Here is a 26,840-nt window from a genome sequence, read left to right on the forward strand (position 1 = left end):
TTGATTATTATATTCATACAGCAAAAGTATTTTTTAAATCTACTATTTGAGTTTTGTAGGTTTTAATGGTTTTATAATATAGGTAATGTTATAGTTATTACGTACTGTAAATCATACCGACAATTTTGTGGATTCAAATACTAGAGCTCGCACACTCAAACAATAGCCATTGTAAAAGTTAGTCAAGTCCAAGTATAATATAAAAATTAATGGTGCATCTCCACTATTAGACCACTAACTTAAAGAAAAATACGGTAGTGGTCCTGCCACCCAATAAAAACTCAAATACTTGATGATATTTTATCAGATTTAAAAAATTTAAAATACTTTTGCTGTATGAATAAAACAATCAACATTAAATTGTACAAGTAAGTACCTACATTACTATTTTAAGTAGCATAGGTACATAAATATTTTAGTCAGTAGATCACACAGTAGATCCCAAAACTAGGTTTATTATGATCATCAAAACCTATTGTTGTTACTGTATAATTTGGTAATTATATTTTAAGTGGTAAACAGTAGAAATTAATATAAACTATTATTACCTATACACCGTTGATTAGGTTAAAATAACCTAATAACGATCAATAATTAAATATTTTAATACTAATTATTATATTGAATTAAATAATTCTATTATTAAATAGTAATATACTAATACCGCATTATCGTGCACTACATTTTCACAACTCCCATTTTCCCTAATTTACAAACTTAATCATATTGTTTTTAATTATAAGTTTATTATTTATTTGGTAATTTTTTATATGAACATAAATTTTTTTATTTTTTTTTGGATATGTGAATAAAAAATTTTTTTTGCAGAGATGATGCCCGCCACTAATCCAAGCTTAGTATTGTGTATAAGTGACTACACAAATATTTCAATTATCAATATTATTTAAATTGATACTCAAGGTAAAAAATACAATTAAAGTTTTTAATAATTAATCAGTATACATATATTCAAGCTATATAATGTCTATTCTGCTATTCATAATATAGACATATTTAAACAAGAATAAAGTAAGCACAGAATAATGATAATATATTATTATTTATACGGCCATTCGGACATACATAATAATGTATACCTTTTAAAAAATTAACTGTACAAAAAAGGGTCAAACAGCTGTCATTAACCGTCACATCATTCATTAGTCATTCATTATACATCATAATACCTACTCTGATTCACTATTACATGATGTTAAATGGAGTTCCCTCCACGATTAAAGATATATGTGTTAATGTAATAATTATCTCATGCTGTTTGTCTATGAGAAGTTATAATAGAATAATATTATCAACATGGTGGCTAGGAAAACAGGAAAACAACATTTATATTTAAACATTTAATACTAGTTTTACAAATAAAAAAAATATATTAACATTTCAAATGTATTTAATTATAAGTTGTATAAATGATACTAAGTGAAATGATGATATTATTTCACAGTCATATACTCATACAGTCTATTTGGAGAATAAACAATTTATATATATATAATTATTATTTATACACATTTTTTGATGTTTGAAATATTTTTTATAAACGTCATAAATAAATAGGTAAATTTTTCTTATTTGTTAATACAATTATATGCTTCATAAATAATTACCTACTATAAATGTAGTCAGATATATACAATCAATAATTTACATTAGTTGCTAAATTAAAAAAAATATTATCAATTGTTGTACATGGAGTTTAAATTTATATTAGGTATCTAAATATAAAAAGGCAATTTTCTACCTTTGGAAGATGGAATAGCTCCAGTTTTTCTTAGCCGCCGTACAGCTTCTCTTAAGTGTTTGGGATGTAATGGTCCTGAATCTTCTTGAGCTTCCATTATGTCAAGTGCTAAAATGAAAATGGAAAACCCAATCAAGAACTGTGATTATAGAATTAGAAGTAAACATTTTTAATTACCTTCTTCAACTATTTCACCAATAAACACTTTTGCAATACCAGACATTGCAATTACAACATTTTGAGAAACAGAATTTCCAGTAATAGTTTGAACGATCTAAGAATTTAAGTATTTAACAAATTTGTATTTGCATGATTATTAATTAAAGTGTTGGTATAATGCAAATGAAATGAATACTAACCCGTTTAATTGCAGCTTTAGGAAACACTGATCTTCTGAACATTTCATATCTATCTAATTGTTCTTCCGTGAAGTTGGATACAAGAACTCTATAATGATAATTCAATGTAATACAAAATCATCATATTATTGTTTAATGGAATATACCTCATTTTTTCTCTTTCTTCTGCTTCGATTTGTTTTTTACTTTTGTCCTTCTTTTTTTTTCCAAATAGATCAGAAGAATTATGTTGGTCATTTGATCTTTTTGGTTCTGGAGCTAAAAACAAATCTTCTTGTGAGAAGTCTTTATAACTAGAGGACTCCATTTCTTGATCTTTGTTGAACATCATATTTTCCATTTTCTATTTTATGAATTATAATTATTAATAAGATAAAAGTTTTACAGATTTTCGTAGTGTAGAAAACTTGAAATACGGTTAAAACATTAATATAAAAAAAAATTACAAGTTACTATCAAAGTATCAAAATAATAAAATACAATAAATAATAAATATAAACCTATCAAGTGATGATGTATTATTATAATTGATAACTTAAAAATGATAGTGTACATCACAGGTATACAGTGTAGGGAAAAGTTAAATACTGCATATTACAACCACAGAACAATCATAGTTAAAAATTGACTGTTATCAATACATTTTGGGAACACTTGAGGCCTTGAATTCTCTTATCAAATATTACTTGCGGAACATTATCTCAAATTCTGTAATCTGTAATTCATGGTAAAATTTAACAATTTTTATACTTGATGGAAACATTGGAAATCAATATAATTATAAATACGATCTGCAGATCCATGTAAAACTTTTTTATTTTAAACTTAAGACTACTATCCGATGCCCAATGGTAACAATTGACATTCGATTCACTTTTATTTCATACCAAAATTGTACATTGTATGAATAATGTTCGAAACGTTTTTATAACTGAGTTTGTTTTATTTTATATTTGTTGTCTGTTGCTTATTAATACGTTTAACTTTTTATTACTAAGTATTGAATAAAACTATATTTAATGTACTTTAATGCTCTGAGTATTTACATTTTTTGCTAATATTATTCTCATCAAAATGTTGCCTTCCAAAGGTTATTTTAAGTCTCTTGAATGTCCTTATTATACTGGATCATTCTGCGATCGACCGTATTGTCACTTCAAGCATAGTAGACAAGACTTTTTGTCCGATTCAAAATGTCAAATTGCTATTGAAACAGAAAACAAGTCTGTTGTCAGTATGACTGATGGACCAAAGGTTAAATCAAAGTTGCCCGAAGAACCAAGATTAAAACAAAAGGTAAAGTCTAAAATTATTGAATATATACCTCAATATATTAAGCCAAAGAATTCTGAATTGGGTGTAAAATCTTGTACATATGGATCAAATTCTGAAATGTGTAAAATCAACAGTCCTATACTTGAGTATATACCTTCGCGTGTCAATGATACAAATTTAGATTTTGAACTTGAAAATTTTAAAAGTAATAATGAATTAAATGGAAAAGAGCAAACAAAATCAATTGACTATACTGAAGGAATTTCAGCAACTTATAATATTTGTACAAAACAAAATATAGGTATTTCAGAATATATACCTACCGTTATTGAAAAACCTTCAGATAAAACCAATAAGATTGAAGATAAATATCACCATGAACACAGGTCATCTTCAAAACGTAAAAATGATTCTTCAAGAAAATCTTCAAGTAGATCAAAGAAACTTAAAAGAGATAAATCTCCAGAACTTAAAAAGGTTAAAAAAGAACGAGATAATGAGAAAAATTGTGAAAAAAAACATTCAAGAGATAAAAATAGTGAGAGTATTAATCTTGACAATATGAATACATCTACTATTTCTTCTGGCCCAAAGTCTTTAAAAGCAGTAATTATGGAAAAGGTACAAAAAAAATTAGTTAAACCTGATCCTGATCCTATAAAATCTGAAATCCTCAGTTCAGGTGATGAAGGAAATGATCCATCAACTTCACTAATTGAATCAAGTTTAAACGAATTTTTTGGATCAGAAGATTCTGATAGTGAACAAAAATCATGTAATGTTGTAACAGCAAAAGTAAAAAAACGAATATCTCATATTTCCCCAACAAGCATATTTGCTCAAATTAATGCAAAAACAGTTATAAGACCAAAAAGTACAAAGTCACTTCATGAAATGGTAGCAAACAGAGTACAATCTATTCAAAATAATGTCATTGAAAAAACGCCCAACTATCGCTACAAAAAGTTTAATTAGTGATCACAGTTTACCATTGTTAAAGACTAAAACTCGAATTGCTCATCAGTCAAAAATTGAACCAAGTATTACAGAGTCTCAAACATCAAACAATTCAAGTATAAAAAACAATGAAATAACTGCAAATATAAAATTGAGTTTGAGAATAAAATCATTTAAAAACAGTAACAATATGCCAAATCCTTTACGCCAAAGCTGTTTAGAGAAACTATACACAGCCTTCAGTAATCATTATTCATCTGAAGAAGCAATTGATAAAGCTCATACAACTGAAGAAGAAGTTCACAGTAAAGCAAAATCATCTGGAATTTATAGAAACCTTATTGTTCAATCTTTAATGAAAGCCAATAAATCACCTCAATTACAAGTTAAAAGTAATCCCTATTATCCTTCACACATGTATGGTATTTGTCTGTATGAATTATTAAAGAAATATATTCTAACAAAAGATGATTTGGAAAAAAACGGTTACCCACTAATGGACGATAATAAATTGGTATATATTTCCAAAAATGCTTATTATTACCGACCACTTTCTAAAAAACGCAATGGTGATAAATTTGTATGCATGAATTGTAGAAGTGAGTTTGAAGTTGATAAGCGTGGTATGCCTATAGTTACTTTAACCAAATGCATTTATCATTCAGGCAAGTTAAAGTTTGAAAGAGCAAAAAATGAAAAATTTTGGATGTGTTGCTACAAAAGACAACACGAATCTGGTTGTGAATCAAGTATTTATCACATGCCTGATAAGTTTGATGAAGATGCCTTGGAAAATTTTGTTGTGACTAAAACTAAAAAATCTGACAAAAAAGTTGAAATACCTAATTTTTATGCTCTAGATTGTGAAATGGTCAATACAACATTTGGTATTGAAATTGTTAGAGTCACAGTCATCAATCATGAAGGAGAAGAAGTGTATGAATCCAAAGTGAAACCTTTTAATACTATACTTGATTATAAATCTAAGTATAGTGGAATAACTGAGGAATCATTAAGATATTGTACAAAGAGATTGTCTGATGTTCAACAAGATTTATTGAAGATGTTTGATAAAGATTCAATTTTAATTGGTCATAGTTTAGAAAGTGATTTAAAAGCGTTAAAAATGGTTCATTATAATGTAGTAGATACCAGTATAATGTATCCCCATAAATATGGTCCTCCTTATAAGTGGGGTTTGAAGTTATTGGCTGAACAGCATTTACAAAGAATTATTCAAAGTGAGGAAGGCCATGACAGCAAGGAAGATGCTTTAGCTTCATTGGATTTAGTTTGGAAGAAATTAAAAGAGGATGTGAAGAAATTCAAGCCAATTAATATAATTAGTATAGATAAAAGGTAGTTGGTGAGATTCACTAAATTTGTTCATATAATGCATTTGACATTAAATGTGGCCTTAAAAATAATATGATCTCAATATAATTTATTGTTATATAAAAATAAATGATACATTTGAGTAATAACATAAAGAAGAATACTCAAGTATCACTTACTGAAGGTTATTTTTTTAAATTATAAATATGTTAATATATTAGTCAAAAATATTACTTTAAATAAGTAATGTTAATAAATAAGGTGGACAGTTTCTATTTTATAATACCAAACATAGATTTTGGTTTGAACCTTTGTACAGTATAACATTTTAATATCTATAATTATTTAAATACAATTATTTTTTTAATTGTTGTCTAATATTGTATTCATGTATGGTTTATATTGAATTATATATTATTTTAGTGTTTTTAAAAATTATATATTGTATACCAATAAAAAAAACACTGAAGATTATTTGTTCTATTAATTATTTAATGAAAATCAAATTATCAAACATACAATAAATTTAGATTCCTAATATTCTTAACTATAATATAAAGTACTTGACAATATTTTATAGAATTTTACTGAAGCACAAATTGTTGAATAATTGTGTGAGGTACGCATGTCGCGTTTGGTGAGACAGTCCCTCATCATATACATATAAATTATTTAATAATACGTTACATAAATTATAAATAAATAAATTATTATTAGTATATATTTTTCAAGAAAATATAGCAGTCAAAAAAAAAATAATAATAATTATTATTATTATTATAATTATACAAAATTAATGTATAATAATATGGTAATTGGTATTGTAATTTGGCACGGGTACTAAATAAACAGAATACAGACTTCCCGATTTTGATTAGAACAAAAAAAAAAAAAGCTAATGCCAACCTCCAAAACGTAGATAAAATCCCTATTCTCGTTTCGTTTTCCAGCAAATAAATTATTTTATTATTATTATAATACGGGAAATTTATTTTTCTAAGGTTGACACACCGATCTCCCGAAATTTGATTTTGGTGATTTCTTGCTGTTATCAAAATCGGGAAATCTGTACCAGCACCCCCCCCCCCATTGTGTCAATAATAACCAATTAATTACTTTCTAGTTTTTTGAGTTTTTTCTAATAAGTCACTATTCAAAAATATAATATTTTTATTGTTAAACTTTTTAAAGCATAAAAATTGTTTTTACATTTTCGAACATCATGTCTGTAATGTTGGGTACTATTGATAAACATTCGATCACCGAGTCTTACAAATTTAGTAGTGCTTTTTATCCATCTAAAGTGGGTGGAAAACCAGCTTGGTTAGATTTGTTTAGTATTCCAGAAGCAAGTGAGCTTGAATGTTTGAAGTGTAATATTCCTCTAGTTTTCTTGTGTCAATTGTATGCACCAATTGATATTTACTATTGTTTCCATCGAACTTTGTTTGTGTTCTATTGCAATGAATGCAAAGATGGAAGAACATTTGCCGTCTTCAGGTCACAGCTGTATAGAATAAATGAATTCTATCCAGTTGAACCAGCTGAACCTGAAGATGCAATTGTTTCACCTGTTATGTGTGGAATAAAATTATGTAAAGTATGTATTCATATATTATCCTAATGTATCCACATATTTTTGATTTAATTTTTATTGTGTTATATGAAATGTCCATTTAATTTAAAGGTATGCGGATGCAAGTCGACAGCGGAATTTGAAAATATTTATTGCAGTTCACACCATAAAAATATTGATTTAAATGAAGAATTGAGAGACAAGTAATGTATTAAATATTTATTGATTGACTTTTTTGATCTAAGCATTTTATCATAATATACCTATTTACCATTTAGATTCATTGTGATGTTACCAGAATATATTATCAATGAAATTTCAGATGAAAATTCAGAAAATTCATCATTGAATAGCGATGATGATGATAGTGATTGTAGTGAAAATACTAATGAGGAGGCTCATATTCCAAAAGGATCTCTGCAAGGTATTGATTATTTCAGTGGCGCATCCAGGGGAAAAGTTGGATGGTTGTAATTTGTAACCACAGATCCCTCAAAAATGTTAAATAATAAAAAAATTGTCATTAATTAATCATTTTTAGAACAAAATGTGTTCCCCAGGTTAGGGCCTATTTAGATTAAATTTAATGATAGATTGACATGACCTAAATCAGGGAAATTTCAGAGTTAATTAAATTTTAAATTGATTCTGGAGACAATGTTTTTAAAAATAATTTAGAAACTACTATAAATAATAGTACTTACCTCAATCCATTAATTCAAAACAAAATAATATAAATTTGCAATAAATTAATTCTAAATCATTTGTTAGCCAATTTTAATAAATCTAAATTGTTTACCATTTTTGCTGATGAAAAGACAGATGTTTCTAACAAAGAACAAATGCTATTATGTGTTCCTTGTGTTGACTAAAACGCAAATAAAATTAGAGACAACTACGTAAATCTAAAATATGTCAGGAAAAGGATTATCTTATATTATATTTAAAAGTATTATTGACTTTGGACTAAATACTAAATATATAACTGGGCAAGGGTACAATTGACTATTGAGTAGCATATATAACAGTGTACATAAACTCCTAACCTTTTTTAAGTTGTGTGGACCACCAATTTTGTAAAACAAATCTTTGAGGCCCACTAATGACTAATAGCATACTTATATGGCTATATATATATATAATATAAGTTAATAATGTTAATATTATATGGTCCATCAATTGGAAACAGCTGTTCTAGTGTCTTTTATTTACATTGTAGTGTGTATTGTTTAAATTAAGCTTTAACTTTTATCTGTAAAGTCCTAGAAGTAAGAAATTGTATGGGTACTATACAATGTGTAAGTACTTTTTATGATTAAAAATACAAAATATTTCCACGGACTAATCAATTTGAACTTAAAAGTCTATGTGCAACTTGATGGGTCAATCACCATGATGCAGTTATACTATTTGAAGAACTTCAATCAGTCATTTTACATGCACTAGATAAAATTATACTTTGAACAGATTCTGACACTTCTATTTCTGCAAGTTATCTTCTTACTATGATAAGACATTTTAAATTTCAAACAGATTTATCTATTCCCCCTCATCAAAAAAATTTGGATACACCATTGGTATATTTAAATTATGTTTGGGTTAATTATTTCTTAATTTATCTTATGTTTCACGTAGATATGGATGGTTTAGATGAAGCTTTGTTAGAAATGGCTTATGGAGGTGACAAAGATGATGAATATTTTGAGAAGTTTAAAAAATCAATATCTTCAGTTCCTGAACAAATTATTAGGCATGTTAAAATATATATATATAAATAGCTAAGAATATTAATTTGAACTAACCATTAAAAACATTGTAGATACAACCGCTTAGAGTCACCATTGTGGATCTGTTCTAAAAACATTCCCGAGGCTAATGATATTCCATCTTGCCAATATTGTGGTAATCAAAGAAGTTTTGAGTTTCAAGTATGTCAAGTCTAAACTAAATTACCTATAAAGTTTTAAATTATTATTTTATCATATTTTTAGATAATGCCACAAATTTTATCCTACTTAAAATTGCCAGAATCTTCAACTCAAGAATCATTCGACTTCGGTGTTTTAGCCGTCTATACTTGTTCTAATAGTTGCGATCCTGGTCAAAAATATAAAAAAGAATTTTTGTGGGAACAGAGTTCACTATGATAAAATAAATGATTATTTTATAAGAATAATTTATATTAACAAAGATAATTTTCTTTACATTAACTGTTTATGATGTATGTTCATGTATGTTTACAAATCTAGATTTGTGAATAAATTTTCTAAAGTAATTTGATATTATTTATGGAAATCCAGATTTATTTATTTTGATAATTAATTTTTCTCAATTATAATGTAAAATATATTATGGCCACAACATATTAATCTTATTACTTGTAAATTGTTATTGTCACAGAGTCAGATATTATAATGGGTTTGTAATTTGATGGTGTGATTAACAAAAGTTGTATGGTGTGTAGTACTAATAAAACCAATGAAATATTTTGTGTACACTGAAGTTCTTCAGGAAGTAATTTAAATTGTAAAACTAAACTATATATTAGTCTAGTAAACATTTAAATTTTAACAAAATGTCTTTCACTTTTGGTCTCAGGCTCCAACCAATCAAGCAGTAAAAAACTATAAACCATTATAAGAAAAAAGCTGGAGATAGAACAAAAATAAATATATTTCGATCTATATTATTATTGAATAAATAAATAAAATTATACTACTTTACTATGTTTAATCAATGATATTAATAACGTATTCATATAGACTATATAGAGATTCGTATAAGGGTCGTGCTGAATACGTTTCTTAGCTGAAATAAGTCTATGTTTAACTTGGTTTTGAACCGATACGGCGATACGTATCAACAGTATCAATAATACTAAACAGTAAACTTAAAATAGATATAGATATTATTAAAATATTAATAACTGTATTTAATTAAAATTTGTAATTGTGCCACTACTACTGCTTAGCCTGCTACCTAGCGGTGAAAATCACAGAAGCAAGAAACATTTTGTTGATAGATTAATGATTACATTGATAATATAAAATGTTGATAAATGACTTGTGATAATGTATATTCAAACATGTGCTTAACTGTTTGATAGTTATTAGTTAATACTTATACTTTGTACCTAGTTAGTAATTAGTGGTTTGCTAGCTGATTATTAAGTATTAACGACCAGATGAGTAAGTTACTTACTGTATTTTAATTTTAATTTATTGGTTTGTTGTGTATATTTATTTATAACATCAGGTATGTAGTATAAAATTGTATTCTAATTTCAAATTTGATTTATATTTATATAGAGCAATATAATTAGTTAAATAATGGAAGAAGAAGTAATCCAGCCAGATTTTAGTGAACAAACTAAAAAATTGCTTAAAGATATCAAGTCTGGTATTTTGGAAGCCAAAGAATCGACGAATAAGATTATTAACAAACAGTTTGATGCATCTAAAGGCATAAGTCTATTAGATGTAAAGTGTCATACATTGTTGAGTTATATAAATAATTTGACTTATATTATATTAAAAAAATGCAAATTTCAATCTATTAAAAATGACCCAACAATTGAACGCCTTGTTGAACAGCGAACTGTTCTAGAACGTATAAGGCCTCTTGAATTTAAAATGAAATACCAAATCGATAAGCTTGTTAAAACAGCATTATCTGGTTCCGTTGATCCTAATGATCCAGATCGGTTTCGTGCAACTATTGATGGACTAGCAGATGCTGAAGAAGATCATATAGAAGATGAAGAGTCTGATAATGATGAAGCTGGTCATCACAAATCAAAAAAAGTTAAGGATGGAGTTTATGTAGCACCTAAGGTTACAGCTGTACCTTATGATGGTGATGAGTCACGAGCAGTTAAAAAACAAAAATTATTAGAAAGAGCAAAAAAGAGAGCCTTACAAAGTTCTGTTATGCAAGAATTACGGGAGGAATATGCAGATACACCAGTGGAAGTGCAAATTAATACAGTTGGATTAAAAAATAAACAGTCTAAATATGATTACGAAAGGCAGAAGTATGAAGAAGACTATTTTACAAGGTATAAATTAATATTTTCACTTAAAAAATAAATACCTGTATTCCTTATAGTTTTATATTTACCTACAAAACATTTTTTTTCTAGGTTGCCAGTCACCAAGAAAGATAAACATAGAGCTAAGCAATTATCATCAATCACTCTTGGAAAATTAGGAAAAGAAGTGACACACTTTGAAGACATTTCAGCCCTTGGAGGAAATTTCAGTGAAAAAAGTGGTAATAAAAGAAAGAAGAAGTTCAAAGGAAAAAATTTAAAAAAGAAAAGAAAATTTTAAGTTATAATTTTAATTATGTTTAATTACATTGAATTAAATTAATATTAAAAATTCTAATTGCGTTGTGCTATTTTTATATTCATTTGATTATTGTATTATTGTATTTTCTGGTTATACAATGATGTTTATTAATATTTCATAAAACTAAATAAAGCCCTTTGCCTTGAGCCTTAAGGTACAGATTTCATATTTTTTAGATAAAATTACCAAGCCTCAAAAAATAAGTAATACTTTGACCGTGACACTACTCTGTCCCTCAAGAGAATGTGACTACTTCACAATCCTACAATAAATCTACCCGGATTGTTTCTTTTGTTGGTAAGGTCATTATAGATTTAGTATATAGAAAATGACTAGTTTTAAATCTTATTCAGTATTTGTTCTATAAAGTAGGGTAGAGTTGATCTTTGAATATTAATTTGTTTTATACTTAGATATAATTGATATTAAAATTTGGCATCAGCACCGGCACATTGTCCGATTTCAAAAAAAATTGTGTACAAGTTCAGCTGAATTTGTTAGATTTTGCTACGACATTTTTGAAAATTTATATGACCGTCTTGGATTTTTCTATGACCCTTATCGTTTCCAAGGGAGATTCTAAAAAATTAGCACTAGAACTGGACCACTTTCTGACGCCTTAAAAAAATTATGCCAATTGATTTTATCATAATGACTTGATATTGATGGTGCCTCTGTCGCTTCGTTAGATCTATTTAGCACTAATAATTCCTTCTCGTTCTATTAAGAAATCCATTCTCATCTATTTAGAGTTTGTGGTCCGTAAAAAAGATATCTTTTCTAATTTTTAACCCATTTTTATTGATTTATTCTTTAAATAGCACTCACTTTTTTTACAGAGGAGTTATTTTTGTATTCAGATGAACCTATCAACTATTCTAGTTGTATCAGATTTTCTGTGCAACTAAGTACAAATAAGCAATAGTCTAGCGTCTAGCCATACCATTATCCATACTACGGTTTTACTCATATCCTTTTAATATTCTTTACAAATTCCATTTGAATACCTAAAATTACATACATCAAATAATATAAACAGCTGAATAATTGTACATAATTTTTTTTTTTAATCGGACAATGTGTTGGTGCGCCCACAAAGATAGCACCGGCATGTTTGTTAGTGGATTTGCAAAATTTAGGAGCCCTAGCAAAATCTAGCAAATTGTTGATACCTTCTTCATAGCCCTAGCATAATATGCCGATGCCAACTTAACGGATATAAATATGCATGAAAAATGTGAAATATGCAACAAAAAAAAAATATTTATTTATTTATTAAAAGTTTATTACTTACTTATTAATATACACGAAAAAAAATTCTAAAAACCTACAATTAAAAAAATTGTATTATTGAAAACTAAAATATGGCGCGTAACCGGTTGGCATTTGAGATTTTATTGAACTGAAAAAATAGTTAAACAAATATATTTTCATTATTTGTGAAATACGAAATAAATATATGTTGTATAATACCATTAATACCTGTTAAGTTGTATTGAACCACCAATATTTTCTTAAGATTTTTCATGTGAAATGCCCAAATTTTTTTAGAAAATTAAATATGTGAAAATCGACGAAATACCTATGGACTTTTTCTCTGAAATTAACGAAATATGCAAAGTATGCATTTTTAATTTTCAATTTTTAAACTCAAAATTGTATAGCTTGGATTTTCAGCTTTGTCTGCTATAAATTGAGAGCATACAGAATAATATGTAACTCCTATAACTTCCGAACCCTACTCATAAATCATAATATATTGTGGTAATGTGGTTTACTCGATGCCTAATGTACTGCAGAGTGATACTCACCTACCTTTTATTTAGCACACTATAAATTTATGTACAGCGAGTAGAAACAACTCTAGAAACTCTTTTAACCGTCACTGTCGGGACCGGGACAATGACGGTTAATCGAATAAACGGTTAACAGAAATACAAAACATATTTTTTCAATAAACGTAAATATTTTACAACGTCATACAAACGTAAAGACAAAAATAATAAATACTAATAATATATAATATGTAATAACACTAATGACAAAAATAATACCAATATACCATACTAAAAAATACTAAATAAAATAATTCGCCATCTTCTGTTTTTTTGAGGCACGAGCTTTTTGAGCGGCCATGTTTCGTATTTTACATTTTTACAAAGAAGTAAAACCAGCGTTGTATTTGCCTCCTCTTGTAGGTACTTCAAACCAATCAATGCATTTTGATAAGTGATAACATTGCTTCTGATTCAGCGTGGCTAGTTGGTAGTTTTAAGTCAAGCACTGAATCTTCGAAGTCATCAACTTCTTCGTCAACGGCAGTGACATTAAAAATAATTTGATCCGATGTTGGATAACAAAGAGTGACGGTTAACGGGTTTAAACGACTTTCTACTGTATAGGTAATATGTAATCTACGCTGCAGAAAAGTTGATACTTAGTAAATTACTATATAGAGGAGAATCAAAAGATACAAAAAAGACCTCAGGTTTCTAGTAGCAAATTAGATCTGTCTGTAATTTTTTCAAAGGGGGCGAGGAGTCGTTTAAAAATAGAAAAATTGGTTTCTTGTTGTTGAATTAATATTGATAGTACCAATTTGAAACATATTTAGCATATTATATTATGCGCAATTAAAATTGAAATTGAAATTGAGACAGAATTTAAAAAATCAAAATGTATTATTGAATAATTTGAATTTAACAATCTAAATTAAATATTAGAGGGATGTAATTGTAATTTAGCAATAGGCAGATGTATAGAATGTATGCACTATACAATACATTAATATATACCCGACGAACGTTTAAAGGTATTTTACTCAACTCAGGAGTTAGGACAGTCGCGTTTTGAATTAAGTAATTTGTAGAGCTAAAGCACATTATTAAATTTTTTTTCAAATGATTTATTTAAAAAAATGATTGGCCTGCAAAGTTTTGTTCAGTCAGGTTTATGTTTGGTTCCGTCTTTTACAGTATCGATGAGATGAACTGGATCTTGACTACTGAAGTCATCTGCATTACGATGTATGGCATTAAACTCCTAAGTCTCTTAGGAGGATAAGCAAACATTCTTGATCGAGCTATATTTGATGAATTGGCTACTCTATATTAGAGTTATTGTTAATAAGTATTAGTTAATACTTAATAGGTACCTATTTCGGACTTGCTCCCACAAAATCAAAATAAGATGAAATTTTCAGAAATACATATTTCCATTGCTATCCCAGTAAAAGTTAAGATTTTCAAATGTTTTTTTATAAAATTAATGTATGCTATGGCCTTAAATGTGGAAGCTTAGTTTGGAAATCACACTACAATAGTACAATCCATTCCTCGTGAAACCACGTATAATGTAATATTATATTTTACACACGCAAAGCTATTTTCAAATACAATGCTTTTGGAAAAAATGAATTCAACTTACCGCAGGTATTAGTGTGTTACTAATAGTTTAATTAATTTACTATTATAGTAATATAATTAATATACTTGGTTAGGTACATAGGTTGACAGGCCGTATTTATTCAGAATCATTTTTCTTATGTGTTGATTTAATGATTTGTCATTGAATTCAAATTTACCATATCATACATAAATTATATAGTGTACTCAATGACAAGCTACACTATATTGATACATCGTACAGCACTGTAGTTGTTACATTCTTTCTCTCTTTTTTAATATTAGAGTTCTAAACTCAGCTCGTAAACACCTGCTTCAGCATGTTCCTGCAGTTAGCTTTAGTATACCAACTTTGGTGTAAGCTTATATACTATTTATAAAATTAATGAAGTCGTCAGTGGAGGATCCAGGATTTAATTTCTTTTTTTGGGGGGGGGGCATAATCCAAAACGCAAATCTTAAATTAAATTTTTTTAGTAATTAACAAATACATACAAATAGACAATAATTTTAAATGTATATTTTTTTATTAGTTAAAGATTATATTTAAATTATAATAATATTGTAAAAAAATTATAAAGATAAAGATAATTGTAATTTCCTAGGATTAGATTTTGAAAATATATCTAATACTTCTTCAGGTTTTACATTAATTTGTTTATGGATATTAAGCAAATAGCTAACCCGTTTAAACGGTTACGGTACGAATTACAACGACGACTGTGAAATTACTAACATTTTAAATACCATTACAATACCGATATAAGATATGGATTAAATCTTTATTATAATCGTGTGAAAAATAAATTAAGATAAGATAGTGATGGCTGGCGGGGAAGTTACACGGCAAAAATAGGCGGTGTGTGTGCGAATCGTCTTTATACCCGCATATTAAAAGTAATGTGTTTGGTAGAATTTCTTATACCTATAATGTGTTTGAGGGAAAAAATATAAAAGATAAAATTGTAAAAATTAAAATAAAAATTTTACATTATTGTATTAATAAAACCTAAATTATGGCAATGGAGGGGGGGGGCGAGGTCCTCCGGGCCCCCCTTAAATCCGCCACTGGAAGTCGTCATTTTACGCCATTTTTGTGGAAATTTGATTATTATAGTAATAAAGTATTATAAATTACACGTGTATATAAATAGTGTAATAAATGTATAACTTCGTGTCATAAATTAGTCAATAGCGCAGAATGGTAGAATGTTATGTGATAGACCCACAATTCATACAAAAATGGTTGACTTCACCTAAATAAATAGTATTGTTTTAGTTACTAAAAAAACTTGGCAAAAACATCACATACACCTCTAATGTGACTCACCAGTCACCAGCACTCCGTATTTTTTTATGAACATTATAATATATTAGAATATTAGGTATCTATAGGTATTTATGAGCTGTAAGTTATTTAAAAATTTTAAATTAATATAAGTATTGTTTAGTACATAGGTAACAATTATTATTTTAATATTATAATTTCAATCAATATAGGTATCTACTATTTACATAATAGTGTATACAGTACAGGGGCAGATCCAGACCAAGATAACAGGGGGGGGGGTAGATTTTTAAAGGGCACACATTAATTTTGATAAGGTATTTATTTAAGTACATGTTACTTTCCACAGTCTCGTACAGAACAAAACAAATATTTTTTATAGTAATAGTAATAAAAAAATATATCACTATAATTATGTTACCCTTGAAGTATAATTACGTCAAAAAGTAAAATCAGGGACTTCAAACTATTTTTTTGAGAGAGAACCGCCTCCCCCCCTCCCTTAGATCCGCAACTGATACAGTAGTAGGTATTATTGGTATTAATGTATTAATGTATTAAACAGTTGATGCGAGTTTAGATTTTGTAAAATCATGTTTTTAAATGCAAACTATGACGTATATAGTATATACTATGCAATATACATGTACACCTCTATGTACCTACGTGTATTAACTATTAGGTGTGTACTTTTGTTTTTTTTAAATATGCATGTGCACGTTTGGAGTTTTTATTTATTTTAGGTAATCTATAGGTGACGTCTTCACAGTCAAATTGTTGTCTCTCATAAAGCTATACACGAGTGTTACTATGCATTTTGCACTTAAATATTTTATGATGTATACAAATATTTTTATTTAGAAATTTCATGATTTTTGAAATTCTCATGTAAAAAATAACTGTTATATTAAATTATATAAACACGGGTTTGATTCGAAGTATTATTATTATTATTATTAGTACCATTCGGATTGGCTACATCGTAAAAACAATACTAAAGTACACATACGCGTGGTACAGGGTGGGTGCGTGAGGCGTCGTGTAAATAGTACAAAAAATAAAAAAAAAAAACCATATTGTTTATTGTCCGGTAAACATTGCGCATCGTGGATGCCAAAAAAACGGTCGGCGGCCGCGCGCGCACGTATTATTTTTAAACGTATATTATAATTGAAAATGTAGATCTCGGCGCGCGCGCGTCGCCGCCGTGCCGAGATCGAGGACTGCGGCGGCTGCCGACACGAACGCGGCGGAGCGGGTGACCCCATCGCGCGCGGTCGTCGTCGTGCGCGGCGTGCGAAAAGGGTTTGTCGTCGTCGGCTTTGATTTTATTTTTTTGGCGCGCGCTGACCATCTGCCATCTGCGGCGGCCACCGCCGTTTTACAGTCGGCCACCGTCGTCGCGCGGCCCAAGGTCGTCGCCGCCACGTCATTTACGTATTTTCGCCTCCTCCGCATCTGCGCCCACACATCTTTTTCCCACCACGACCGGCCGGCGGCGGATGACTGCTTGACGCCGCCGTCTCCACCGCTACCGCCGTGGCCGTACCGTTGCGGCGGTGTCACGTTTCCGAGACGCGTTTCGCTCGCGCGTTATACCACTGCAGCAGCTCTCAACGCCGCCGTCGCCAAGCGTGATTATAGTGAAACGATAGTGTCCACTGCCGCGCTCCTTCGACTTAATAATAATATCACCGCGCGCTTGACGGAAGTACGGCGATCGCGGGTTCCGCCGGTTATTATGCGTTGTGGTCGTGATGGAACAAGTGGTCGCGCTCGCTTACAACAACGGCCCGGAACTGCAACATCAACAGCAGCCACCGAGTCCCGTTGTTCCACCGCCGCCGCCTCAGCAGCAGCAGCAGCCGCCGAGGATGACGGAAGAAGAAGACGGCGAGGATCGCAGCAGCGCCGCGTTCTTCTGTAACACCGAGTACAGGTCTGCGCGCTTATACTATAACAATATCATAGGCTATAAGAAGTATAACGTTATTCAAGTGTTTGGTTCAGAGTCCTACCCGACCAATATAAGGACCAAGTGATCCGTAAGGACGGACACTTGCGGTTGGTTTCGAAGAGTTTAGGGTTCGAAAAGTTCCTCGGTGGCTATATTATCGTAAAATTATAGTAGGTATACTTATCTACTGTTCAAATCGTATTATTATATTATATGATATGCTCATTTCGGTTTCGAAAAGTCAAAAGAAAACAGATGGGTTCATCATACTATACGTACATGTTTATTATTATATAGTTGTACATATACTTTGATGACGATGACGACGACGACGTATACTTTATTAATTTTAATACTATTATTATGTTTGCGTCGTGTGTGAAGACCGCCGGGGACAAGGCGTATAGTCGGTCACGACATTTTTACCGTGTAATATTCTGACGTAGTTGCCGATATATTAAATTCACGACTTTCGGATCGTCCCACGCCGTATGTAAACCGCCGCGCAGGCTGGTCATTTGAAAACATGTGTATATGTGTATATAATGCCACAATATTATGTGCGTTTCTATTTATTTTCCACTTTATTCCCCCACCCACAAATACTTAATAAAATCGCGACATATTTAAAAACTCATTTTAATAAAATAGAAGTGTATTTTATTATCCTTCGTATACTATACGCACCTAGTCGATAGGTACGCACGTTTTTTAATCTGATATAGATAAATACAAATCACGGTGTTGTACTTAGATAGGATATGTTACATCAGTTCAATATGTTAAAAGATTAAACTACACAATTTCATAACAGATATTAGTTTTTATTATTTATCCATCAAAACGATTAAGATACGATCATCAATGTGCATTTTATCATATAGGTATAAATATTTTACTCAAATATGTGTTTTAGTTGACTAAAAACGTGCCTCGTATATCTATAAGAAATTAAGAAACAAAAATACATATTTACTCATAAACGCTTAAATGGCTAAAGATGTGAAAATGTGCAAAAATAACTGTAAATAAATGTTAAAAAGATTACTTTTAATACTATTAGAATAATATATTAATTTGTCGTGACTTTGTGAGTCATTGTAGTATTTTACGAAGGAAAATAGCAAATTAAAATATGTAGGTGTTAATGCATTAATAATTAATGCCATTTTGATTTAAAGAATGTGGACTATTGAAATAATACATAGCTTAAGGCGTTATGAAAAATAATACTCACAATGACTGTGTAAAGGTATTAGGTGTAGTTGGTATCTATACATTTTTGTTTAAACTATAATTTTGTTTCAATGACCAATAGTCATTATAGTTATATAAAATGTTTAAAAGTAAAGTTTCGTTATTATAACAATATACTAGTGATTTAATATTAATTGATATAGGTAAGATATATCATAAATTAAAAACATACAGATTAGAAACTTTTCCAGATTATATATAGTATATTGAAAATTGGCAAGATAATTCATATTCACGAATGTAGCGTATATTTTTTGGCGTTTTTATTCTACAAACATAAAACCATTTTTTTTTTGTGTGTTTTACGCATATTTTAGTATTATTTTTTAATATCGTTTGAGACTTGGTTTATTTGTAATTTTTTTTTTATCAACATTAGTTATATTTCTTTAATGAACGATTTTAGATTATGTAAAAACAAAAATAGTTACTTTAGCTCAGATCGTTTTTATTGTATTGCACTTTAAGAACTTAGAACATAGAAATGCAACTTGCACTACTGCGATTCGTAGGTCATCAAAACCAGTGACCTAGCCAACATATTTTGTTGACTGTGTGATTTTCTTATTATTTTCATACAACTATGTGACATTATAAATTTGTTCCATCACATTTTTATTATATAATTTTATAATATTATATTCTTCTAATTTTATATTTTTTTATTATAGTTTATAGTATTATAGTAATAAATATTGTATTAAATGAATAAATAAATAATGGTTAAAATTATATAAAAATTATGTTGGTTTGAAAATTCAGTTTTATGAAAATTTCAGATATTTGAGAAGTTTGAAGTCAAACATATGTGATGAAACAATTTTATATAATATATAATATGTAGTAATAATGACAGACATAACTATTACAAATTAATAAACTAGTGATGTATGTTTTTTTTATAATATAATCGTCGATTTAAATTATAAATTCCATCTTAGACGTAGGTATATAATTTAATTTATATTTATTTATACACTAATGCAAACACGAATATTGCATAATTTTTTCTTTGGTGTGTACATACATATTTATTAGATTATTACTAAATAAATAATATGAGAATGTACTTGTAGTATGCAAAATAAAGAGAAACGATTAATTTTGAGTTATTATGGTGTTATAAATTTATAATGATTCATTAATTTTAGTTTAAAACAATACATTATCATACACTATACACGATTAAAGTCCATATAATTTATAAGAAGCATGCCAAAATATATTAAACATTAAACTCGAGCACTTAAATCATTTTTTGTTTTTCGTAAGAATGTGATAGTTACAAATTCTCATGATTTAGTCACCTGAATTACAAAATAAGTTTTGTTGGTAATTTTCAGTAGAAATTATTTTTGAGAATATCCTAATTGGCTTGTAATTTATAGTTTAACTAAATGGCCAAATGTATCCGTTTCATTTAAATTTTACATGGACATAAATTATTACTAAATAACTATATTACACCAGGTTATATACTTATATGTTGATTAATTATTGATCAAAGTTAAAATTATCTATTTCTAGAATATTCTAGTAATGAAACAGTGTTACTCTAATTTTTATAAATTATTATTTGTGTTTCTCAAACTAATGCATTAAACAATTGATTTATGAAATATTTAAGTACATTAATTATTGATATAAAATTATTTTATTTGTTGAAATGTTTAATATTATTAGTTAAGATAATATCTAACTGAATTAATAAGAAAATTATATATAATATATATATATATATATATATAATTAATTAATAATAAATAAATAAATATATATTCTTACAAGCCTCATTTTAAATGAAAATAGAAATTGTATTTTGTGTAGCTAATTGGATACCATTTGAAATTAATTTTCTGAAGATTTTTTTAAAAATAATATTTTATTTTATATTAAGTCTATAACTTACTGTTATTGCAAAAATATAATTTTGGAAATAGTTCAAAATTCGTCAATGTGGGCAATGTTAATTAAATATAACATCTTACTGCATATATATTATGCCATTAATATTTTAATGTTATGTTTTAAAACATCACATCATTAAAGAGTGCATTTTGTATATTGTAGTGCGTACAATAATATATATAACTTATATAAGTACATGGTTAACTTTACTTGTCTAGTTGTTTGTTGTTAATTACATTGAACAGATTATTTTGTGGCTTTTATTCAAATAATACCGTTAAATTAATGTAGGGCGTAGGTACAGGGTGTCCTCACTCTTCAGAGGGTTTACTATATAATTTATATAATGAGATAGAGTATACCAGTTAGGTTACATATACGACATATATTATTATGTTAGGTAAATAAGAATATATGTAAGACTACGCTTTATACTTAAATAAATTAATATATTATACTAAGATACCATACATTATACATTAATATAACGACATACTATAATGTGTATGTTATTAACCATAAATTAGTTAGTTCTAACACCTCTAACTAGTAATTGTATGTAAGTGGTTACAATAATTTTTATCTTACAGTTTTATCCATTACAACTATCAAACAAATAGTTATGTGCAATATGACGTCAAACCACAAAATGATATCACATTACAAGAAGGATTTCAAGACGATTTATCTCAAAGTTCATTCAGCAACGATACTCCACCAGATCAGTCTGATACCAAAAGACATTACTGCGAATTCACTGGGTGCAAAAGAACGTACAGCACTGTGGGAAATCTCCGTACTCATATGAAGACACATAAAGGTTTTGTAATATTAGAACATTATAGTGCTATGTAAATAAAATGTATTATGTGCGTTTAATAGAAAATATTTTATTTAGCAACTATCTTTACATTTGTTAATATTTATTATACACAGTATATTATATTATAATACCTATAGTACGTGATAATAAATATTTATTAAAGTAAATTATTTTTAAATTTAGTACTTAATATTTCATTTTATAGGTATTTAAAGATTGAACTTTGTAAAATTATTTTTATACAACTATATAACTTAATTATTTGATGAGTTATAGGTAGTATACATCTCCAGTTTTTACGTCTATTATAATAGTTATTAATGTTATTATCATAATATTAGCATTATCTCACGTCCATCATTATAGTAAAATTAATGGTAAAATATTCGAATGTATTTCTATTTACACTTTTTTTTGGCACCTATGGAATTTATTAATATTTCTCAAAAATTAATCTTCGTTAATTTTTTGCTATCGTTTAAATATAGATATATGTAAAAAATAATCAAAACTGAAAAAATAAAGTCAATTTTATATCATACATTTTGTACGAAAACAATCCATTTTATATTTAGAATGATTGGTAGAACCTATTGTTTCAATAAACTAGACTTTTTCAAGAAGCAAAACAAAAGTTAAAAATGTGTGTAATTTATGCAATTATGCAGTAACGCCAGTAACGTTATGAATTTATTAAATTCCGATGGATAATGTTGGAGGAATATAAATAAACAATTTTAACCATATTTAGATAAAATGAGTTCCAATATTAGAATGATATATTCAATACAATGTTTCATTACAAGGTTTAATTTTCTAATTGGTTTTATTTTAACCATTAATATATTACATTTTTAACTGATTGATTATTTACTATTAGGCGAATATCGATTCAAGTGTAACATAATTGACTGCGGTAAACCATTTTTGACGTCATACAGTTTAAAAATTCATGAACGTGTGCATACTAAGCAAAAACCATTTGTTTGTACTAAGGAGGAATGTCAAAAAGCTTTTAACACCGTTTACAGGTAAAGATTTCGATTATCTCATTCAAGTTATTTCAGTAATCTTTTAGAAATATGATGGACCTACGGTTATTTGTAGTACAGGCTACGAGCTCATCAACGCTTGCACACTGGTGATACTTTCGATTGTATACAAGCAGGCTGTGGAAAGTGTTTTACGACTTTTAGTGATCTAAAGAAGCATTACAGAACACACACGCAAGAACGACCGTACAAGTAATATACAATATTATGATATAGTATTACAATAATTAATAAGTAGCATATCACATTGATCTTGACATCTTGTCAAGTGTTAACGATAGAATTATTCAAAAAAAGTGTTTACTATATAGTTTACATGATATTACTATGATATTTTAATAATTGCAATGTATGTAGAAAATTATAAATACAATTTTGAAGAAAATATGAGCATATTATGCATTTTTTATCACGAGTCTGGTTATTGTCATGATTTTCAGATGCGCAGAAGAAGGTTGCGGTCGAGCGTTTACGGCCAGCCATCATCTAAAAACGCACAAGCGGACGCATTCAGCTGACAAACTGTACACGTGCGACCGACCGAATTGCAACAAGTCGTTCCCAGGAAAGGCTAGTCTTAAAACGCACCAGCGGAGTCATGATATTTGGGACGAGTCAGAGACCCTGTCAGATTTCGCGGATGACTTGTTACAGCATTTCGACAGTGAAACCAACAGCACGACTTCGGAATTCTTAAAATACCAAAGTACGCACTTTTGGATTGTTCGAAATCAGTGGCAAAATTAGGATTTATTTTATGCGCATATGTGTGTGAGGGTTCGGAGGGATGAGACTTTTTTCTTAACATGTGTTCGGGTTTAATATAAATATCTAAGTGGAGTGTATATTTCGTACATGGATATGTATTTGATGACACCAAGACTGAGTTATCAATTACAACTTATAAGTTCAAATAGTGTATTATTTAATACATTATTTAATAATTGTAATAGAAAACAAATTTCACATTTCCAGAGCATTGGGTTACCCCCCCCCCCCCCAACAGCCTTACCTACTTTACTGTTTAGAATAATACACTACATGTTAATCGGTTAAGATATAATATTATCGATATAATTGTTGTTCGCAGGTCAACTAGTCATACCGCTGTCGAAGGCCAACATCGAAGCCCTAAAGCAATGCGAAACGGCCGAGGTGGAGGTGGATGCATACCTTTCAGGTATTGCGATACGGACGTTCACAGGGGCTGGCCCGGATTCGAGCACGGCCACCGTGCAAAAGATGATCGTGGCCGAGCCGGACGACGGCATGCCGGTAAAGCTGTCCGTGGAGTGCAACGTCGACGTACAGAAGGTCGGCCAGGACGCCAACGGTACGATCAGCCTGTGCGTGATGGACAACGGTGAGTTGATGTCCAGCCTGCTGATGATGCCGGTGATCAACGGCGCCAGCTACGAGACGGTGACGGAGGACGACTCGAGCCAGCCGCCGGCCATGTCCATAGCCACGGAGACGGTGCAGGAACTGCAGTTCGTCGACGAGCCCGTCCGGCAGACAGTGACGGCTGTCGAGCAGTCGGACACCGAACCGGCGGGGGCGGCCGTCGACCTCATACCGTTCGACGACATTCTGGTGTCCAAGCCGGACACGGATTTCGCGGTGTGCGAACCGCACCACGGGGTCGCCGCCGACGAACCGCTGCAGGTGGCCGAGGAGTTCAGCGTCGAGGAGCTCATACTCAGCCTGGCCGACGACGCGGACCAGTGTCTCGACAGTTCGGTCGCTTCGCTCATGGTTAGCCCGCAGCTGGAAGTGTTCGAGCCCACGTTTCCCGTGCCGGCGCCCAGTCTGCCGCAACAACCGGTGCTCGAGTCCGCTTTTTCGCCGGACGGCAACTGCGGCAGTCCCGCCGCTGTAGCTGCTACGGCCACCACCGGTGCCGCGACAGTCGCCGGTCATCCGGCCGCCCCGACGTCTTGTTCGCTGACCGTGGCCTGCAACACGCGCAAACAGCTCAGGAAAGTGCTCGAACACAGACGACCCGCGAGCATATCGCACTGAAGTCCGTCCGTCACGATGCACAGGAGACTATGATATATTATATACAATAGTTAAACATATTTTTTAACGGATAGATGGGGTGAGCCCCTTAAACATTATTTGAAGTCACACGATAGGTGGCCCATTAAATTTATTTTCGTGAACGATTAAAGTAAATAAATGTCGTATGCGACTCGGCGTAAACGTGTATAGGTATTAAAAATTAAAGTGCGATTATTTATTATCGTATAATGTCCGCTAGGAAACGTACCAGTAATTTTTTACGACGAATTATATTTATTGTATATTTTTATTACTAAATTAGTTATATGTTTTTTTACACGTTTATTATGTTTTTCATAGAATTGCCTAGAAAAAAAAAACTATACTCGAATTTTATGTATTAGTCATCGAAAAGAAGAAACATTTAGCCTATTACGTTATATACTCATTAAGAATTCATATTTAATCTCTCTATAGCATTTATGATTTAACTTTATTACATTCATCTCTTAACCCGTTAAATTACTGTATTTTAACATGTAACAAGCTGTGATTTAATAACGATTTTTTAGTACATTTTTTACTATTTTCGTTATGATTTTACACATTTTTAGATAGTATGTAGATAACTTTGTACCTATATTATACCTATTCAACTACATACACGCCGTATACCTACATCATACTAATATCTATAAGAATAATTTTAGAGGTACATATAGGTAGTCTAGGATAAGTTCTATACGTATTATAGGATAGGACTGATTGTTTGATATCACTCTAACACTCAATGAAATTAATGATTTATTTTATTTACTACTGCATTTATATTCTAGTTTAATTTAAAAATCATCTCTTTAGTATATCTTATATCGTATTAATCTTAGTTAGAGACGAAAATATAATGATTAAAAGATACGGTTCTGGGATACTATATTTAAATGACATAATATTATATTATTATAACTATAACTCTAACATAATAATTAATAATACTTATATAATATGTTATATCTATATTCTATATATAATTTATTTTGAAAAAAAACATGTTTGTGTCGAGAAAAATTATTTTGTACTGTCAACTTTGTATGACTAACCATGTAATGATTTTCTGACGTTAATACATAAACTAAACTAAATGTAGTAAGTAATCAAAATCGGGACCGAGCTTACTATTATTTATAACCTCGAGTAGGCTTATTCTACTACAGTGCCAAAATATTTTTACCGGAATTTAACTCACGCAAAACGAAAGTGATACTCTAGTTTTGAACTCCTTACTTTTTTTATTTTAATTATTGTTTAAAGTGAAAGTTTGTTATTTTTGTGTATTCATAAATGTATTTTTTGTAGTCATACAAAATAATGTTGTAATTTTTGTATTACTGATATTTAATAGATGTAGTCTACGTATTTTATTGTAGACGGATAATACCTCGCTCATTTAATTCATGTTTTTGTTTATACTTAATTTCAACGTGTATATTTGTTGTTTCAAAATAAACAATATTGACTTACATTGAAAAAAAAA

At 29.5% G+C, this 26,840-nt stretch overlaps 5 protein-coding genes across 5 annotated transcripts; 4 read left to right on the top strand and 1 right to left on the bottom strand.

Moving 5' to 3' along the window:
- Window positions 1–940: 940 nt before the first annotated feature.
- Window positions 941–2,613, bottom strand: LOC132919848 (transcription initiation factor TFIID subunit 11). Its single transcript, XM_060981733.1, has 4 exons — window positions 2,265–2,613; window positions 2,119–2,206; window positions 1,937–2,033; window positions 941–1,867 (listed from the first exon to the last, which is right to left on the bottom strand). Exons 1-4 carry the CDS (start codon window positions 2,456–2,458, stop codon window positions 1,734–1,736), a joined length of 513 nt encoding a protein of 170 aa, XP_060837716.1. The 5' UTR covers window positions 2,459–2,613; the 3' UTR covers window positions 941–1,733.
- A 220-nt stretch (window positions 2,614–2,833) lies between these two features.
- LOC132919842 (putative RNA exonuclease pqe-1) lies at window positions 2,834–6,159 on the top strand. Its single transcript, XM_060981727.1, is given in 2 exon segments — window positions 2,834–4,343; window positions 4,345–6,159. Coding segments are annotated over 2 exon segments (2,520 nt in total). The 5' UTR covers window positions 2,834–3,192; the 3' UTR covers window positions 5,714–6,159.
- A 584-nt stretch (window positions 6,160–6,743) lies between these two features.
- Window positions 6,744–9,624, top strand: LOC132919845 (programmed cell death protein 2). The gene is made up of 6 exons (XM_060981729.1): window positions 6,744–7,285; window positions 7,373–7,464; window positions 7,540–7,685; window positions 8,897–9,011; window positions 9,081–9,189; window positions 9,253–9,624. The coding sequence occupies exons 1-6, from the start codon at window positions 6,908–6,910 to the stop codon at window positions 9,406–9,408; spliced, it is 996 nt and encodes a 331-aa protein (XP_060837712.1). The 5' UTR covers window positions 6,744–6,907; the 3' UTR covers window positions 9,409–9,624.
- A 676-nt stretch (window positions 9,625–10,300) lies between these two features.
- On the top strand, window positions 10,301–11,766 carry LOC132919847 (neuroguidin). The gene is made up of 3 exons (XM_060981731.1): window positions 10,301–10,449; window positions 10,570–11,318; window positions 11,403–11,766. The coding sequence occupies exons 2-3, from the start codon at window positions 10,591–10,593 to the stop codon at window positions 11,590–11,592; spliced, it is 918 nt and encodes a 305-aa protein (XP_060837714.1). The 5' UTR covers window positions 10,301–10,449; window positions 10,570–10,590; the 3' UTR covers window positions 11,593–11,766.
- Window positions 11,767–17,568: 5,802 nt separating this feature from the next.
- LOC132921205 (zinc finger protein 76-like) lies at window positions 17,569–26,840 on the top strand. Its single transcript, XM_060984080.1, has 6 exons — window positions 17,569–18,244; window positions 22,018–22,247; window positions 23,131–23,281; window positions 23,363–23,494; window positions 23,743–24,008; window positions 24,393–26,840. The coding sequence occupies exons 1-6, from the start codon at window positions 18,063–18,065 to the stop codon at window positions 25,322–25,324; spliced, it is 1,893 nt and encodes a 630-aa protein (XP_060840063.1). The 5' UTR covers window positions 17,569–18,062; the 3' UTR covers window positions 25,325–26,840.

Source organism: Rhopalosiphum padi, chromosome 2 (assembly GCF_020882245.1).
Source record: "Rhopalosiphum padi isolate XX-2018 chromosome 2, ASM2088224v1, whole genome shotgun sequence".
Lineage (NCBI taxonomy): Eukaryota > Metazoa > Arthropoda > Insecta > Hemiptera > Aphididae > Rhopalosiphum > Rhopalosiphum padi.